Below are 20,077 nucleotides of genomic sequence, written 5' to 3' on the forward strand. Positions count from 1 at the left end.
GCCGTATGCCCAAAGTGTGTGAGACAGAGCTTCAAAATCCTAGCCTCCAGGAGAAACTTGGTTTCACCCTTCCTAAGACAGACCTATTTGTTTTCTTGATGGTCCATAGTATGTTCAAGAATTTTCTCCAGCACCATAGCTCAAAGGCATCAATTCTTCTGTCACCTTGGTCATTGTCCAGCTCTCTGATGCACAGCAAGTAATTGTGAAGACCATGGCCTGGATCAGGTGCACCTTAGTTTCTAGACTGACATCATTGCTTCTCAGTACTCCGGAAAGGTCCCTGACATATTTTGCCCATAGCATCTTTCAGTATTGTCATTCAAGGCTTGAATTTGTTCATCAGTTTCTTCAGCTTGAGAAATGCTTAAGGAGTTCTTCCCTTTTGATTTTCTGACTCCAACTCTTGGTACATTTTATTAAAATGTTTTGTCTTCCTGAACTGCCCGTTAACATCTTCTGTTCAGCTCTTTAACTTCCTGATTTCTTCTCCAGTGTTCTGGTGTGATATTCAGAGTCTCGTCTGTCCTGCATTTTGGTATTGTCTTCCTCCTCTGTCTTTCTAATGACCTCTTGCTTTCTTCATGGATGATATTCTTGGTATCTTCCCACTGTTCGTCTGGCCTTCACTCAGTGCCTCAAGCCTGTTCTTGAGATGGTTTTTAAATCCAGATAGGATAGAGGCCCGGTCTTTTTTTTATTCTTGTGGATTTGTTTTCATTTTCTTTAGCTTGCCTTTAAACTTGGACATGAGTAGTTGATGATCTGTCCCACAGTCAGCACCTGGCATGCCTTTGACTGCTGATACTGAGCTTCTAAAGCGATTCTTCAGATGTTTCATCCCAAATACCTTTTGTAAAAAACACAGAGTGACTATACACATGGCCCTCATCTGATGGACTACATAGGAATTGATTACATCTGTGAAAGAATATCACTAGATGCTTTGGATTGTGCAAAAAAAACAACAAACCCCACCACAAAACACAACAACAACCCCGCCAACCTGCCCTTAAGGTTAAACAAACTACTAAAATCTAGGTGGGATGATTTCTGTCCAACAACATTTTCGCTCATATAATCTTGATTTCCATGTTTGTAGGTGCTGTCAAGTCCGGCTTCTCGCAAGCTGAAATCACCTCACCATCTCCAGTGCTTAGGCCCATTGCTGCAGTCTCTGTGTCAGGCCATCTCACTGAGGGTCTGTCTGCCCCTTCTGTGCCAACCTTTACTTTTCCAGACATTATGGTCTGCTTCAGGGATTGGCCTCTCCTGACAACATACCCAGAGTATGTGAGAGGAAGTCTCACCATCCTTGCCTCATAAACACCACCAACAACAACTTTTATTTAGGTAAAGAAATCAATGCCTATTATATGGCCAAAGGCATCATTTAAACATAAGAGTGGCTGAGAAAGATGAGATAAATTATGTATACTGCATTGAAACAGATGAGAGAGAGAACTGTTTTAAAAGGTACATATGATTAGGTATTATTGCCATGACATGAGTCCAAAAGGAAGGCTACATAGTGGAGTGGACTTAGGGAGAGGGATTGTATAACAATAAAAGAATTTTACTCTTAGAAGAACGAACTAGAGGGGAGGGGTGGGCAGGGGGAAAAGTGCAACAGTGAGTGAATGGAAATAAAGAATCTGTAAATTTTCATTAAAATTAATAATAAGAAAAAAAATATTTTAAAAAGTTAGTCTTGATGTTTTTTGTTTTTCAATTTGATGTGTTTTGTTTTTCAATTTGCTAGCGCCCACCAAGTGCTGTTCATAAAGAATCGGGTCTTAGGAGGCACAGATAGAAAACTGCACGTTTTTATACAGGAAATACTTCAAATGCTCACGTTACATCATTCACTGTTCCCAAATCACTTGTGTCCATTGGTCATTCCACCAGTATTTGACAGAAGTTCTTGTTTCTCCACAGTTTCTCTCTAGTAGGTAAAAAAGGTAATTTTTTCCCTAGGGGTTCATTTTTTTAAAATTTGTACACAACAATGTTTTCTTGCTCTCTTGTACAAATCATATTTATCATATTTCTCATCAATGTTACAAGAGGCCCGATGGTCAAGTCCACGTTTTTATTCAGGAAACATTAAACATGTCGAGTCGCCTCATCTCTCCTGGTGGTGGAGTCTGAATATTCCTGCGGGGTCGGGCACAAACCAGCTCTCCCATAAGTCATTGTGAACACTCGGGAAATCCCACGGCTTATGTCTCCCGTTCCAGTGGAGTAATTTAGCTTCCTGCAGAAAGTGCTCCGAATATCTGGCATCGGGATTCCAGCCTTTGAACATGTTTGGAGGGAAAGAAAAAGCTACTTAGAGAATAAAAATTTTATATTAAAAATAGAATACGACTTCATGGCAAAATAAATATCAAAAGAATATGCAATTAAGTATTCTAGACACCCCCAAGTCACCAAAACAACCATTCTAAACAGGTTTTTCCTTAATCTTCCCAGTAATGTTCTACCTCTGTGTACGTATGTGCGTGTGTGGGTAGGAGCCCTTGCGGTGTAGTCAGTAGCAGCTGTGCTGTTATCCCAAAGATAAGCATCTCTGACAGTTTGAATCCACCAGCTGCTCCAAGGGAAGCCGCCCCAAGATACGGAGAGTCGCCTCCCATTACAGTTTACAACCTCAGAACCTCCATGGAGAGTTGCTGTGGAGCGGGAACCAGCACACACATGAACGTGGACTTGTGTGTGTTTGCATGTATACACATTACAGACCTTCAGGTTGGAACCAACTCTTAGCTGACACTCCAGCAGGTTTTCAGAGGCAGGAGTCACCTGGGAAGAGACTGCCCATCTTTCTCCTTCAGGTGGATTCAAACCACATGCTTTTGGGTTGGCAGCGTAACTCCTTAACCACTAAGCCACCATAGCTGTACTGTGTGTATACAGTATAGCTTTATTCCCTTAAAGAGAAGACAAAATAGCATAGAGATTACCATGGAGCTCTGGCGCTACAGTCTACAGGGAGTTCCCAAAGGTCATACCTCTGATAGTTCAAATCCAGCAGTTCCAGGAAAGAAAAGTGGGAAATCTCCTCCCATACAATTACAGCCTTGGAAACCCACTGGAAGGTCAGCTGTGAGTCGACAGCACTGAATTTTCAGAGTTTTACTCTCTTGGGAACTTTACTTTTTTTTCTTTTGTCTTTTTGTGTACCCTCGAGTCGGATCCTACTGGCACAGGAGAAGACTGTCCCTCCTCCAGCAGAGCATCTGGTGGATTCAAACTGCCTGCCTTCAGGATTGCAGCACAGCTTCTTGCCACTAGGCCTCCAGAGCTCCCTTAGGAACTTTGAATAGCAGCACATGTTGCTGTTGTGATGTGCTGTTGAGTCACCTGTGCCTCATAGCGACCTGACATAAAGCAGCTCCAAAGCCTGCCCTGCCCTGAACCAGTCTCACAGATTCCCTGTCAATTTACGGAATTGTTTTGTTTATTTACAGAATTGTTTTTAATGACTACATAGAATGGATATGAGAGTTTACTTTTTATGGGCACGTGAATGATAAGAGGGTGGTGAAGAGCAAGGTTCAGATCGGTTCACAGGACTGCTCTAAGTTGTCATCAACTAGATGGCACCTAACAACAGCCACCACAATGGGCATTTTGATGGGTTTTTCTTTATAAATATTAATATACTACACAATGAACACTCTCATGTTTTGTGCATGTCTATATCAGTATAAATCTTACAGGTGGAATTGGTGGTTGACACGTGTGCCTTTAAAAAAATTGTGATATTTTTGTTGTTAGGTGTCCTCGAGTTGAGTACAACCCATAGTGACCCTGTGAACAAAAGACCTGCACCCTGTCCTCTCCTGTGCCATCCTCACGCTTCCTGACAGACCAGAGCCCACTGCAGCAGTCACTGTGTCAATCCACGTGGTTCAGGGTCTTCCTCTCCTTTGCCAACCCTCCACTTTCCAAGCATGATGTCCCTCTCCAAGGAATAGCCTCTCCTAGCAACATGCCCGAAGTACGTGAGACAAAGCCTCATCATCTTTGACTCCAAAGTGCACTCTGGCTGCACCTTCTCCAAGATATATTTGTTTCTTCTTTTGGCCGTCCATGGGCTATTCAGTACTCTTCTCCAACACCACAGTTCAAAGGCCTCAATTGTTATTCCGGGGAGCTCTTGTAGCTTAAAAATTGTGATAGATACTGCTAAATTGTCCTCAAAGAAGTTATATGATTTATTCTCTCACCAGTTTATAGGAGTTCTTGTTTCTTGGATCTTACTTTGGTAATATTTTCTTCTCATTTTTACCATATGAAACATAAGATTAAGTCTACTTTTTTACCAGCTAAACCCCATTTGAGTATTAGTCCCATCATAAGTAATCTCTAAGAAAGTATGCCTTTGCTCAGAATATTTTTAGAATATTCTAAGGACTAAGGTGTGCTTGATCCAGGCCATGGTCTTTGCAATTACTTGCTATGCATCAGAAAGCTGGACAATGATTAGGGAGATAAGAAGAGAATTGATGCCTTTGAGCTGTGGTGCTGGAGAAGAGTATTGAATATTCCATGGACTGCTAGGAAAACTAATAGGGTCGTCCTAGAGAGGGTGAGACCAGGCTGCTGCTCCTTGGAGGCAAGGATTCTGAGGCTTCCTCTGACATACTTTGGGCTTGTTGCAAGGAGAGACCAGTCCTTGCAAGGGGAGATCATAGTTGGGAGTGTGGAAGGACAGTGCAAGACAGGAAGACCCTGGATGAGATGGATTGACTAAGTGACTGGGGCAATGGGGGTAAGTGTGTCAGAGACAATAAGGTTGGCACAGGATAGAGCAGGATTCAGGGCTGTTAGTATATAATGTGAGTCGCTATGAGTTGCAAGGGACTTGGCAGCACATAACAACAAAAACTATATTAAGATTTTATGACTGTAAAGTTTTTCTAATGTCCCCTAGTGTTAAAAGTTTCTTCTCTGAAAGAAAATGGTGGTTGTTGTTGTTGTTGTGTGCTGTCGAGTCGCTTGTGACTCATAGCGACCCTATGTACAACAGCCCTAAACTCTGTCCAATTTTTTAAACAACTGAAAGTCTACTGGTTAAAAATAGAGTGACTAGTCAAGGTCATGTGATTCTGGTTTAATATGTAGTACTTTTTTTTAAGCACAAAAACTGGTTACACAGTTCATAAAGTATTTATGCAAACAGAGACTAGTGATTTCAAGCTATTATTAGCATAACTGGAATGATTACCAACCTTGAAAGCTGTGTGTTAATGTGTTTGGATTGCTAATGAAAGTTTGGTGGTTTGACTCTATCAAAACATTGCAGGAGAAAGCTGGCCTGTCTCCTCTTGTAAAGAACTGAAGCCTCAGAAATCAGATAGAGGGTTGCTATGAAACAGAATTGATCTGATGGTAGTAGGTTTGGTCGGGTTTTTGTTTTCAAAGACTACATGTAAGGAAATGCCCCTTTGTCAAGAGTCACAGGAAGGTGAAAAATCTCTACTAAGCAGGCCGTCTGCATTTCTCAGCTGATGGCTCTAGAGGGGCTTGAAATTTTGAGGAAAACATTTTAGCTAAATATATTCCAGGGTGTTCTGGTGGCTTAGTGGTAATGAGTTGTACTCCCAACCCAAAGGATTATGGTTTTAAACCACCAGATACCTGGTTCATGGGAAAGACGGGCTGTCTCCTCCTGTGTGGTTTAGTGCCTCTGCAGACATGCTTAGAGGGTCAAAGATGAGTCAGTTCCATTCCAACAAATGTATATGAAAGTTGGACAATTAATAAGAAAGACTGAAGAACTGATGCCTTTGAAATGTAGCATTAGAGAAGAGTATTGAATGGACTGTCAAAAGAACAAGCAAATCTGTCTCAGACGGAATCCAAACAGGGAGTTCTTTGGAGGCAAGGATGATGAAACTTTGTGTGACATTCTCTAAGCATGTTGTCTGAAGGTGCCAGTACTTGTAAAAAGACTTCATGCTTAGAAAAGTCAGAGAAAGAGAAGATTGCTATGGAGATAGATTGACACAGTGATTACACCAATAGGAGACTGTGGGGATGGTACAGGATAGGTAGGGCAAGCTTTCAGTCTATTGTTCATCGGGTCACAATGAGTCAGAATCTGCTGATGGCACTTGAGCAACTAAATTAGGCAGTGTTTCAATTCTGCTGTACAAAAGATGGGTACGAGACAGAGCTAAGTAAGGGTACCTAAGAGCAAAACAATAGTCCAGACCACCCTGAGGGGCTTGCATAAAGTATATGCACACTGTTACATTATCTACTGTACCGTCAGTCAGAACTGACTCATAGCTAATCCTCCAGTCGGTTTTCAGGGGCAGTAAATTGCATGGGAGGAGATCACTTATTTTCTCCCTGTGGAGCAGCTGGTGGATTCAAACCACATAAGGTCGGGTTTGCAACACAGCTCCTTACCACTAGGCCACCAGAGCTCCCTATACACACATGACCCTTTTTTTAAATCCTCTTCTTTTAAAAAAAATTATTATTTTGTGTGTGTACTGTCAAATCAGATCTGACTGGTACAGGAGGAAATTGTTCCTCCTTCTCCAGCACAGCATCTCGTGAATTTGAATCGTGCACCTCTGGGATTGATGACCTTTTTGAAATGGAAACACTTCTAAATTTTTCGCATGTTTTGGGCATGTTGTCAGGATGGGCCAATTCTTGGACAAGGGGACTATGCTTGGAAAGGTGAGGGTTAAGGAAAGAAAGGAAGACCTTCACTGAAACTCATTGACACAGTGACTGAAGACCTTCACTGAAACTCATTGACACAGTGACTGTATCAGTGGACTTAAAAACAGTGGAGATTGTGAGGATGGGGCCTGATCAGGGAAGATTTCTATTTGTTTGTATATAAAGTGAGTTGTAGTCAACTCAATGGCACCTAATAACAACAAATGGGTCTGGCCCAGTGGTTTTGGATGAGGGTTTACAGCTGTAATCAATGTAAATTTATATTCTATGCCAGACTCTATTCCAAGTGATTTACATGTATTAAGGAATTTATTCCTTATAAGAATTTCACAAGATTCCAGTCCCAATTAAACTCAGAGAATTTGAGTAGCCTGCCCAAGGGCACAGGTGACCACAGGATTGGATTCCAGCATGAACTCTCTAGTGGATAGTGACTCAAACAGAATATACAATCCAGGAACAACTGCTTTTTAAAAGAGACGTTTTAATGCCAGCTACTTCTGTCCATGATAAATCACTCTGTATCTTTGATTGTGTCCCACTATTAGGCTATTGCAAGAGGAAGCCAAGGCAAGTGACAACATCTTCATGTAAAAGTTCTTTCATAACAATAGCTGACGTTTCATGAGCACAGCCCATATACTATTGCTTTCCATGAATTCTTAGACACCTGCCGTTAGGGTAAGCACCAGCACCAGCCCCCTGTGAAGGCTGTGAACACTACAAGGTCAAATTACCAGGTGCATTTGAATTGAGGAACCTGGTGCTGAGGAGGACTCTGCCCTCATCACGCTGCTCACCGGGGCTAGAAAAACGTCCATTTGCATGTCCCTTTGTACTCACCCAGGTGCCTTATGTGCCACAAGGGGTTGATTGAGGAATACTTCCCGTGAAACACAATCAGCATGGGGGACGTGGCCACGCCTCCACCCAGGGAGCTGCTGTAGAGGTTTTCCCTGAGAAACGGAACGGAAAGGTGACAGATGGCATGGGACTTCCAGACCCTCGACAGAAACAGGGCCTAATGCTTGAAAATCACCTGACATACCATTTGACGCTATGGCCTTTCCCCCTTGTTTCTTCTTCGAAAAATGCCAGACCTGCACGAGGGCAGGAACCACACCCTGAACGCCCCTCTCCCATTTAGATTCAGAGTGAGTTACTTACTGCTCTGTTCTGCCATTTTAAAATGCAGGCAAACGTAAAAGAGCAAATTCTGGTCCTACATTACTATTACATTAGAACAATTTCATTCATGAATTTATGGTTATAATGGTCTTTTGGGAGCTCTGGTGGCCTGATGGCAACAAGCTGTGCTGCAATCCCAAAGGCATGCAGTTTGAGGCCACCAGCTACTCTGTGGGAGAAGGATGGGCAGTCTCTTCCTGTGAGATTAACTACCTCTGAAAACCCGTGGGAGGGTCAGCTATGGGTTGGTTCCAACTCCACTGTACAGAACACGAACACACACACACACACACACACACACACACACACACACACACAATGTTCTTTTAAAACTCAGATGAAAGATTGACCAGAAATATAGTAATAATAGTGTCTGTGCTGGAGTTCTTACTTTCTTGATTTAAAAACATCTATAATTAGAAATCGGGGAAAAAATCAGCTCTCCAAAATGGAGCTGACTTTACAACATAATCCTTAAATCTATGTAAGAAGGAGAAACTTGACTAAGATCATTGAAGGCTTATGGTAGGATTCTGGAAAAAGATGGAAAATCACATATGGAACTCTATGAGGGATATGCTTATCTGAGACTCTTTATTCTGCAGGCTCTCTGTGCCTTAGATTCACATTATCTGAGACTGGAATTTTATCTGCTGCTATTTCATCCCCCTCGATGCTGCCTGAATAAGAAAATCTGGCCTAAGATGTTGGTGAAATAATATTCTGACTTCTGAACTATGCATAGAAAATTTACTCGCGTAATCGTGTGATCTGGCATGTGGGGAAAGGCTGAGGAAGGGCACACGTACTCCACGTTTTTCTGCATCCACTTCTCCAGCTGTTTGGTGATTCGCTGGTGCTTCCACTCTGTCATGTTGGCGACAATCACGCCAGGATTGAAAGAGCAGGTGCTGGGGCTGATACCGAGGTCTTTTATGGCCTTCTTCCGGTAATCCAGATAGCCCATGTATGTGTTCTAGGGAGGAACAGGAGACGCAAGCTTTTGACCAACGTACATTTTATAAACGTTTCTAGAAAATGATCCTCTTCTGGAAGGTGCTGTGTAGCATCTTTCTGTTTTTCTCCTGTGTCACTGACCACTTCTTATGCCTTTTGCTGGTTCTCCTCATTGCCCAACCCTGGATACTCATTGTCCCAGTCTCAGGGCCAGCACCATCTCTAGCGCTAACATCCTAGGTGGCCTGTCCACTGTTGTTTCTAAATACCTTCCATGTTGACACCTCTGGACCTCCACCTCCTGCTGCATTTGCCTTTAGTCCACATCCCAAAACTAATCCTAACTCTAACCATAAGCCTTCCCTACAATATGTCCACATGTTAGTGCCAATTCTATCCATCTACTTACTTATAAAAAACCCTCAAGGCTATCCTAGACTCCTCTTTCTCACTCCTGAGACAAATCAGCCAGAAACTCTATTGACATTATTCTCTAAACATACACAGCAGCTAACCACTTCTCACTCCTCCACTACTCCTTCCTGGTCTGGGGCATCATTACTTCACGGGATTTCGGCAAGATACTTCCGAGTAGTGTTCCTGCCTCCACTCATGTCCACCCATCCAGTCTGCATCACTCCTCTGCTCAAAGCCCCCACTAGTCTCCCAGTTCTTTTAGGGTCAAAGCCAATGTTGCTAAAATAGCTGACCCTGCTCTACCTACCCCATCTGGTCCCCATTACCTCTCCACCCCTGCCCATACTGACTTTCTTGTGATTTAAACATACTAGCTAAACCTACCTTAACACTTGTTACTATCGCTGGCTGGAATCCTTTCCCCTAAATATCTATATAAAGTGGTTCCCTCAGTGTCATCAACTCAGTGGTGAGTTCCCCAAGTACCCTTTCTAAATCACAGCATCCTACCTCTATCTTGAGTCTCTGTCAAATACTTATTTCTTTACTATCTGTCTCTACCCACTAGCACATAGCTACACAAAGGCAAAACTTTTAGTGTGAGCAATGGCATTATCAATACATAGCACTTAGCATGCCCTCAGTAAGTACTTTTTAAATAAACGGAATATGAAGAGGGACATATTGTTCACATTACCTCCTTAGTGTGATACTCAAATACACACAGGAGTGATGGAAACATCTGGGCACCTACTCTGTGCCAGGCATTGGGCTAAGAATTTATGTGCATTTCCTCACTAATCGCATGTAAGTACTTTATATGTATTCATTTATTTAATCCTCACACGAACTCCACAAGGAAAAGTATTACAGTTGCCTCTATTTGGCAAATGTAAAAACAATTAGTTACATAACCTGCTCAAAGTCACAAAGCTAGTAACTGATGGAGATACGATTTAGGTAATGTTTGTGTCTAGCCCTAGAACTGAGGTCTTAAAAGGAAGCTCTACCTGAAATGTCACATATATGTGCTCGAACTTTAGTTAAAGATAAGCATTCAATTCTTTATAGCACCTTGTATTTGAAAGGCACCCTTCTGGTTCCAGTGTGACATGTAAGTTCAATTTCCTGCATTTCTACTAGGGTAAGGAGATTTTCTTTTTCATTAAAAATAATTGAGTTTAAGTGGCAAGCTCTGGTGGCCTAATGGCAAGAAACTGCACTACAATCCCAGAGGTGAGTGGTTCGAATCCACCAGATGCTCTGCTGAAGAAGGAGGAACAATCTCCTCCTGTACCAGTCAGATCTGATTTGATGGTACACACACAAAAAATAATAAAATAAAATGTAAAGAAATTTTTAAAAATTGAGTTTCATTTATGGAGACCACTTGAAACATTAAGAAACTATATGATTGATTTTTCTGGCATTCTAACATAGCCTGCTTTTAAAAAATAATTTAAAAATCAATTTTCATTAAAATACTTATTATGATTCACATTTCTGATTTAATCATACTTGTAACTAAGGTTATTCTTTTTATCTTTACCCTTGAATAAAATCAACAGTCCCCTCTACCAAAGGGAAGTGGAGAGGGGAGCGAGTGACGACTATCAAACCTCGGAATATAGAACCAAAACTCATCATCTTTTCTAGAAAACAGCATCTCTGCCCTCTGTGTGGTTCTTAGCAACCATTATGACCGCAGCTCTTATTTCTGGAGCACTGGCTTCATGTCACACACTTCTTCATGGCATTGTTTCATCATAAGGAATCCTAGAGTGGCACAACAGTTAAGTGCTGAACTGTTAATCGTTAATCAAAAGGTTGGTAGTTCAACCCACCCCATCCCCCAGCTGTTCCTTGGGAGAAAAAACCTGGCTACGTGCTCCTGTTACGATGACAGCCAAGGCAGTTCTACTTTGTCACATGGGTTGCTGTTGGGATCCCCTTGATGACAGCCAGCAAAATCTCATTGTAGCTCACAAACACTGCAGCCACAGAGATAGTATTGTTGCCATTCTTCAGATAAGGGAAGTAGGGCTTCACAGGGTTAAAGCATTTGTCCCAGAGTGAGTAAGGGTGGAGCTGGAGTTGAAACTCTAAGCCCAGGTCTGTAACCCTGTCTATTCTGTATCCCAGCAGGCCAGACTGGTCCCTGGGGCTCCTGAAGCTTCTATGACAGATAGTCATCTTGAGTTGCAGGGAAGGAACAGAGGAGGGGAGAGCAGCAGAGTGTAGGTAGAATCCCGGAAAGACCATGCCCACCTGTAGGCCCACTAGTCTGGTTATGTCCTGAGCGATGGGCAAATCACAGTCGTCAGAAAACGCTGCAGCGTGGCCCAGCGCCAGGGTGGTGTCATACAGCTCTTGGATATCACCTGAATTGAGAAATGCCAGGAGTTAAAAACACTGTAACATTTGTTATCGCTAAAGCTTGATAGGACTTTAAGAGCTTAAACTGTGCCCGAATTTGCTATTTTAAAGTATTTTTCAGTTGTTTTGTATGCATCTGAAAGCTGGACGACAAAAAAAAAGGAAGACCAAAGGTGAATGGATACCTTTGAATTATAATGCTGGCAAGGGATATGGAATTCACCATGGGCGGCTAAAAGAAGAAATCAGTCTACCTTGGAAGAGGAGCAAGGAGCGTGAAGGCTTATCTCACGCACTTTGGGCATGTTATCAAGAGGGCCAGTCTTTGGAGAAAGACAGCACGCTGGGAAAGGTGAGGGTCAGCGTACGAGAGGGCGGCCCTCAATGAGAAGAACGGGCACAGTGAGAGCAGTAACGTGCTCAGACGTTCTGGGGATACGAGGAGGGGGCAGAAGAGCACAAGGTTCTGCTCTGCTGTTCACAGGGTCACTATGAGTCGTGGACAGCATTACTAACAATAATTTTGTTCTGAGGAAAGTCAGATAGCCTGGCAATTTATTTACTAAAAATAGCTCCTATCAAAGCAACTTGAGGGTAACTTCTGAACTGACATTGGTCTTTATTTCTGTTGCTATGTTGGTACCACACCAATGGAATCTTGTTTTCCCCTGTGAGAGATAGACTGCAACATTGAAGTAGCCAAACTTAGTGAGCGCCTACGGATGTCAACAGTGAGGTTTTCTTCCCCACGTGCTACGGATACAAAGGAAAGCAATGCTGCCATGCCACTCAGGCTGTGACAGAGAATGGTGCCTTGGAAAACCAACTGAACGTCCCAGGAAAGGGGACCCCCCCCATCTGCTGTCAGAATATTCCCAAATATCCAACAACATTATCCTCATGACTTTAATAAGCACTTTAAAAACCACTGAGGTTTTCTAATTTCATTTTGCATCTTTGTAAAAATGAGAAAGACAGTGGCCTAGTGGCAAGAAGCTGCACTGCAATCCCAGATTCTCTGCTGGAGAAGGAGGGACAATCTCCTTCTGTACCAGTCAGACTTTTCAGCCTCTTTTGCCAAGTGTTCTCAGCAACCAGAATATTTACCTTGTACAATGACATCATCGTCCACATAGATGACTTTCTCATGTTGGTGGATGAGCAGAGGAAGATAGAAGCGAACAAAATTCAGCTGTCAAAACAAAAGAAATGGCGTGGAGGTAGAGCTAGCTATCTGGGTCAGTGTTCTTTCTCAAAGGCTTTGACCATGACCTTGGCTCAGCTACAAGTTTGAAGCAGAATCAAATGAACTGCAGAGAGGCCTCACTGAGCTTCTAGGTGCTGGACTGTGGGGCTGAAAACCAGCTCTGCCAGATGAATGACTGCTGGATCCAATCTCCAAACCTCCCACCACCGTGGCTGTTTGTATTCTGTGAGGTGCTGAAGTGGGAGTCAAAGAGACTAGCCAATTTTTGAGGTCACTAATTGCCATGAGTTTTGGTGAGTAAGGAGTTGGTGTTGTCAGCCCCAAAGACTGTTGTCACTAGGTGCCATAGAGTTGGGCACAACCCCATGTTGTAGCGACCCTAGGGACCTATCCCAAAAATGGGTGATGTGACAGTCCACTGGAGAGTCAGCTCTGTTCTAACTTGATGACAATGAGTGAGTGAGTGAGTGAGCCTACTTTAGTTTACATTGAGTAAATTTTGATAGCTGTCTACTACCAGTGAACTCTGGTGGCCCACTGAGTAAGGAGTTGTGCTGCCAACCTAAAGGCCACTGTTGTAAAACGGGACTGACATAGGGGTTGGGAAACATGGGATAAGTTGTGTATACCGCATTGAAACAGATGAGAGAGAGAACTGCTTAAAAGGGATATATGATTCGGTATTATTGCCATAACAGGAGTCCAGAACAAAGGCTATGTAGTGGAGTGGACCTGGGGGGAGGGATTGAATAACAATGAAAGAATTTTTCTTTTACTTTTCAAAGAGAAGAATGAACTGGAGGGGAAGGGTGGGGAGGAAGAAAAGTGCAACAATGAATGAATGGAAATCCAAAGACTCTGTAAATTTTCATGAAAATTAATAATAATAATAATAATAATTCTGGCACTACCATATGACCTACAGATTACATTACTGAGCATTTATCCAAGTAAAAATTCACATGAAAACCTACAACAACAACAACAACTGCTGGATCCAATCTCCAAACCTCCCACCACCGTGGCTGTTTGCATTCTGTGAAGTGCTGAAGTGGGAGTCAAAGAGACTAGCCAATCTTTGAGGCAGACGGTTCAAATGCACCAGCTATTCTCTGGAAGTGAGATAGGCAATCTTTCCCTATGTGATTTATAGCCTCTAAAAACCCACAAGAGGGTCGGCGATGAGTTGGTTCTGGTTCGCTGGCAATGGGTCCGAGGTTTTGGGTTTTTGTTGAGGTTTTTCTGAGTCGCCAACAGCAGCCTTAAACAGGTATTCATGCACACCTGTGCACCTGCTTGTCATCCTAATATCAGACGCAACACATCAGCTCCTCAAACTAGAGAAAGGTCAGGGAAATAGGATCTGGGGGCAGGGGTAGTTTTTATTCATAACAACACCATTTCATCCTAAGTTCCAATTCAGCTCCCGTTCTGACAGGAAACATCTAGAACTGGGAAAATGCCACTACATCAGACAGGAGGCCTACTAGCCTCTCAAGGTTCAAGGACGGATTAGAGTGGAGTTTATGTAGAAGGTGGCTGCATTATTTTGTAAACACTGTCATATCATCAAAAACACAGATCTCTTTGCAGCAGAGGGAGGGTCCCTTTTGTAAACACTCTTGCAATAAAATACTTTGTTTCCTTCTAAGCTAGGATAAAGTTGGTGTCTACAGATACTACTATCTTATTCAACCCTTGAAAGCATATCTAACTACTGTTTCCCTTTAGCTGCTGGATTACTCGGAGCTAAGGTTTAATGTACACAGAATACACATCAACAGCCTATGTGTTTGGAATATTTTTCCCCCCTTACTACTATCTACCCCCGGGATATATTCACATGCTTACTGAGCTTTAAATGCTTCTTTTCCTCTGTAATAACTTCACTATGTTTATGTAAATCACCCTAGATCGTTGCTGAAGCAGATGGTTTATAAATGATAAACAAGCAGAGTTTAGTGGAGCTACAACACTGTGAGCCTTGAAGAACAGCCCATCTAAAATTATATATACTGCATTGAAACAGATGAGGGAGAGCACTGTTTAAAAGGGATATATGATTAGGTATTATTGTCATGACAGGAGTCCAGAATGAAGGCTGCATAGTGGAGTGGACCTGGGGGAGGGACTGCGTAACAGTGAAAAAAATTTTTCTTTTACTTTTCAAAGAGAAGAGCCAACTGGGGAGTGGGGGAGGCTGGGCAGGGACAAAAGTGCAACAATTAATGAATGGAAATCCAAAGTCTCTGTAAATTTTCATTAAAATTGAGGAAAAAAAATAATATCCCATCTACATCCCAGTAGAAGGTGCCCCCTCCGGTCTTTCATGACCATTTCCCATGAAACAAGGGTCTCACCAAGGGCTCCCCCCAGCGGGGACATAACTCCTACTCACAGGCTGGAGCAATTCGGGCCTTGAGGAATCGGGTCTGATCTTCCCTTTGAGGACCATGGGGTTGAATTCCACAATTTTAAAGTTGATTTCTCTCAGTTTTGAATGTTCAATCCATTTTCTAAAAAGACAAAACAAACAATCCCTTTGCCTCAGGGCCGACCTGTTGCCTCCCTGTTATCAGTTCAGCATCACAACAACATGCAAACCTCTCCTGACAGGTGATGGTTTATTCATGAGGTGCAGCAGTCAAGAAGGGAACCAACCAAGTTCCTGCCCGGAAGGCAAGAATTTCACTCCCAGACCCCTAACTCTTCATGCCGACTCCTTACAGAGTTAAAAATACAATGTGTGAAATCTTAGCAGAGTCTAGCCTATCAATCCTCGATTTTTATTTCTCCATCTGGTCTGGCTTTCAATCTTTTCTTTTCATTCTTCTTCCCCCCTCCCTTTTTCCATTCACATAACTCTTTCAGCAAAGGAAATTAAGCTAAACAGTAATAACCAAATATCTTCCAGTTCTGAATAATCTCCACAGGAAACTAGAAGAACACAAACGTCCCTTCTTTCTTCTAAAAGCAACATCTGTAGGCTTGGCTGTCTGACTTCCATCCCACTGAGAACTCGAGAGCTGAGAGTGCAGGCTTGGAGGGTTAGGGTTAGGGTTAGGGTCAGGAGCAGCGAGCATGATAAGGACAGTGAGAAATGATGCCCAGGAAAACTAGAAAGCAAAGCACAGTCCTCTGACTACCAACAGCCAAGGGCCACTTACAATGTGGACAAATGTCTTTCCTATCTCCTAGCATTGTTACCAATGAATAGCTGAACAACTTATAATTATTAAGAAAACCCAAGAAACAAACAAACACAAAACCTGAAGAGCAAACCAATTGCTGTTGAGTTGATTCTGACTCCTAGTCTCTCCCAAGTGTGTCAGAGTACAGTTGTACTTCACAGGGTTTTGAATAGCTGTTTGGAAATAGAGCTTTAGACCTTTGTTCCATGGTGCTTCTTGGGGAACTCTAACCACCAATTTAGTTGCCAAACGCATGAATATTTGTGCCAGAAAAATACACAAATACTGGCGAGCTCTGGTGGCCTAGTGGCAAGAAGCTGCACTGCAATCTCAGAGGTGCGCAGTTCGAATCCACCAGATAGATGCTCTGCTGGAGAAGGAAGACCAATCTCCTCCTGTACCAGTCAGATCTGATTTGATGGTACACACACACACACACACGCACACACACAAATAATGAAATAAAATAAAAAATTAAAAAATACACAAATACATTCTCCTTTTAAATGATTGAAACAACACAGAAATAACTTAAATTCTCCTCTTCCCAATTCCTATATATATTTTTTTCATATCAGTCTAGTAACAAAAACAAAGTTAAACAAGACAGCAAGCACAAAATGCTGGCAAAGCAAAGAAAGAATTTTTCTTTTACTTTTCAAAAGAGGAGTGAACGGGGGTGGGGGTGTGGGGGAGGGCTGGGCAGGGAGAAAAGTGCAACAATGAATGGAAATTCAAAATCTCTGTAAATGTTCATTAAAATTATTAAAATAAAATCTAAAAAAAATTCTGGCAAAGATGTGGAGAGATTGGAACTCTCATATACTGCTGGTGGAAATGTAAAAATGATGCAGCCACTATGGAAAACTAGCGTGATGCTTCCTTAGAAAGTTGAGAAAAGAAATAAAACTTTATCCTGCAATCCCACTATTAGGTATATATCCCATAGGAATAAGAGCTGTGACACAAACTAACATGTACACTGGCATGTTTATTGCAGCGTTATTTACCACAGCAGAGTTGAAAATAAGTCAAGCGTCTATTAATGGATGAATGGCAAAAGAAACTGTGGTACTTTACACAATGGAGTATTTGCTTCACTAATGTGCTAAGGAATTGTACTGCCAACACAACGGTTTACTGTTTGAACCTAGCAGCTGCTTTGCAGGAGAAAGACAATCTCTTGTAAGTTACTGTGTCTAAAAACTCCCTGGACAATAGAAAAGGTTGATCGAAGATTGAGCTGTGGTGTTGGAAAGGAGCACTGAACATCGCATAGACAGCCAAAAGAACAAACAGATATGTCTTGGAGAAGGAGTAGTTGGAGTGCTCTTTGGAGGCAGAATGATGAGGTTTCACCTCACATACTTCAAGCACGTTGCTAGGAGGGGGTATTCTTTGGAGGAGAGGGACATGATGGTGGGAAAGGTGGAGGGTCAGCGAAGGAGAGGAAGATCTTTGACCAGGTGAACTGACGTGGTAACTGTTGCAATGGGCTCTAATGTGTCAGGAAGTGTGAGGATGGCACAGGATAGAACAGGGTTCAGGTCTGTTGTTCATAGGGTCATTATAGGTCATCTCAACTTGACAGTACCTAACAAAAACAACTCACTGGAGGGTCAGCTATGTCTTAGTTCTGACTCAAAAGTATTAAAAAATAAAAATGATCAGGAATGGGTAAAATATTGCAATTAGATGAATCTACAACAAATTATGCTGAGTGACATAAAACAATCACAAAAAGACATGATATAAAATGACTATTAGAAAAAGCTAAAGAAAGGGTTGCATACTGTAGGATCAGTCTTGGAGAGTTAACAAGGATGAGAATGAGGATAAAAATGAATAAATGAAAAAGGGGTGAATGGAAAACAATGTTGTTGTTATGTGCCATCGAGTCGCTTGTGACTCATACCAATTATGGAAAACAATACACAATAAGAAATTGATTAGACATGGTAATTAAATATATTAATAAATGGTAATTAAGATTATAACTATCAATGATTGTATGAAAACCCAACATGATTTGTAAACTTATACTCAAATTTAAAAACCTAATAATTTTAAAGTAGTTTTTAAAAATCCACAATTTACAGCCTTGGAAAACAACAACTACAAATTTGTTACTTTTTTTCAGTTACTTTGCTTTACAGAAATGCAAGTAGAGAAACAGGTAAGTATAGGTATCATACACCTTGCACACATTTGTAGTTTGAGGGTTTTTTTTAAAATAAAGTGGATCACCCTCACTGAATTATATTGCAATTTACTTTACCACTTAACAATATACCTTGAAATTTTTATTTACTGTAGATGCAAATAAACTTATTTATTTTAAAATAGCTGGATTAAATTCCATGTAAATATTTCTTCTTTATTGGACCTTTAAAAAGCTTCCCATTTTTTACCATTTAATAAAATGTTGGTATTAACATAATTTTACATTTATTTTGACAATATGTGCTGGACTTGTTGTAATACAAATTCCTAGAAGTAGAAATGGTGTCACATTATATATATGCAATATTTTAGTAGACATTGCCAAACTTCCCTCCCAAAATGCTTTTCTAATTTATGAGGTGGACATTGTATGAAACAATGAACAGCTGATCCGAACCCTGCCCTAACCTGTGCCATCATCATCTCTGACCCACTAGAGTCCATGTCTGAAATCTCTGTGTCACTATGTCAGATAGTCTATTTTCAAGCTTAGTGAAAATGTATATGTTTTTCTTCTTTGAATTGTTCTCAGCTTAAGAATTCAGGGAATTAAAAAATAAACCACTTGAGATAGTAATATTTTTCACGTAAGCTAGTTAAGGATTTGGATTATTTGGTTTGTTAGACAATTTATTTCTGTGGGAGGATGCACTTTCTGCATGCTTAATGAGGCTTTCCTGAAATTTTCATATCAAGTCCAGATTTGTCAAGTTACCACAGAGAACTTAGGCCATCTCTTCTTTAGTCCAATGACATTTATCAAACAAAAAAGGGCAGTGCATCCATTTAAGGAACAATCATAAAACGTTAAAATAAAATAGAAACTCTCAAAGTCTACCATGTACAAATTACCGTATTCGAGATAGAGTGTTCCGGAGTCCAACTACATAGAACAAGATGTTGGCATCTGTGTTGCTGTAGATGCTGTTGATGGCAGCCATGGTAGCACCCATTCTCCCAGCTGCTGCACAAATCACCACAGGGATTTCCTCTTCCACTTCCTCAGGAGTCTCTGAGTCATCCTCTGGAAGCATCAAAAACACTACCTTGGTGCATCAGTTAGAATAGAAAGGAATTTCAAGACAGAATCAGTTTAACATTGGGAGAGACAGCACCGCATGGAGTGGAAGAAATTACTATCAGTTCTGCAATATTTTATCTTTCCTTCTCTTAGCATCCTAGAACTTCAGCTGGCACATAGTTACCATTAGGCCTATTATTCACATAGCTCCACGAGACCAAGATCTGACCAAAAGGATGCTAGAACAGATAATACCTACAACTACTAAGTCTTCCTTTAAAAGGAATGTGCTTCCTCTCCCCAGTTTCCTCTGCACTGGCTGAAATGTAGATATGATGGTGGGAGTTGGAGTAACCACCTTAGAATACAACAAGATAGAAGATACCATCAAAGCAGTAAGATAAAGGAGATGTTTATTTAAAATTATGGAGCTGAAATATAAGACTTTTACTTTAAAAAATCTCTTTATCTTATGTCACTACTACTTTAGAACTGTTACAAGAACCAACACACTGGTGCAATCACTGTGGAGGCAGTATGGCGCTTTCTCAAAAAGGTGCAAATAGAGATACCATTTGACCCAGCAATTCCACTATGGGAATATACCCCAAAGAGACCAGAACTGCCACCCAAGCAGATATATGCACACTCATGTTTATCACAGCTAATAGCAAAGAGCTGGAAACAACCCAAGTGCCCATCAACAAACAAATGGATAGAGAAGATGTGGTATATTCACACAATGGAATACTACGCTGCATTGAAAAACAAGGAACTCATGCAATA

General features: G+C 41.5%; 1 protein-coding gene across 1 annotated transcript in view; it reads right to left on the minus strand.

Moving 5' to 3' along the window:
* Positions 1-2,055: 2,055 nt before the first annotated feature.
* GLT8D2 (glycosyltransferase 8 domain containing 2) overlaps positions 2,056-20,077 on the minus strand; it is a 29,401-nt gene continuing 11,379 nt past the window's right edge. The window contains exons 3-9 of the mRNA XM_006888552.1: positions 19,123-19,294; positions 15,255-15,372; positions 12,757-12,841; positions 11,542-11,654; positions 8,709-8,875; positions 7,555-7,667; positions 2,056-2,298 (exon numbers count right to left, since the gene is read on the minus strand). Coding sequence (XP_006888614.1) covers positions 2,126-2,298; positions 7,555-7,667; positions 8,709-8,875; positions 11,542-11,654; positions 12,757-12,841; positions 15,255-15,372; positions 19,123-19,294 — 941 coding nt within the window. The 3' untranslated portion in view covers positions 2,056-2,125. The remainder of the gene's footprint in view (positions 2,299-7,554; positions 7,668-8,708; positions 8,876-11,541; positions 11,655-12,756; positions 12,842-15,254; positions 15,373-19,122; positions 19,295-20,077) is intronic.

Source organism: Elephantulus edwardii, unplaced genomic scaffold, assembly GCF_000299155.1.
Source record: "Elephantulus edwardii isolate Elephantulus edwardi_28Jun2011 unplaced genomic scaffold, EleEdw1.0 scaffold00068, whole genome shotgun sequence".
NCBI lineage: Eukaryota > Metazoa > Chordata > Mammalia > Macroscelidea > Macroscelididae > Elephantulus > Elephantulus edwardii.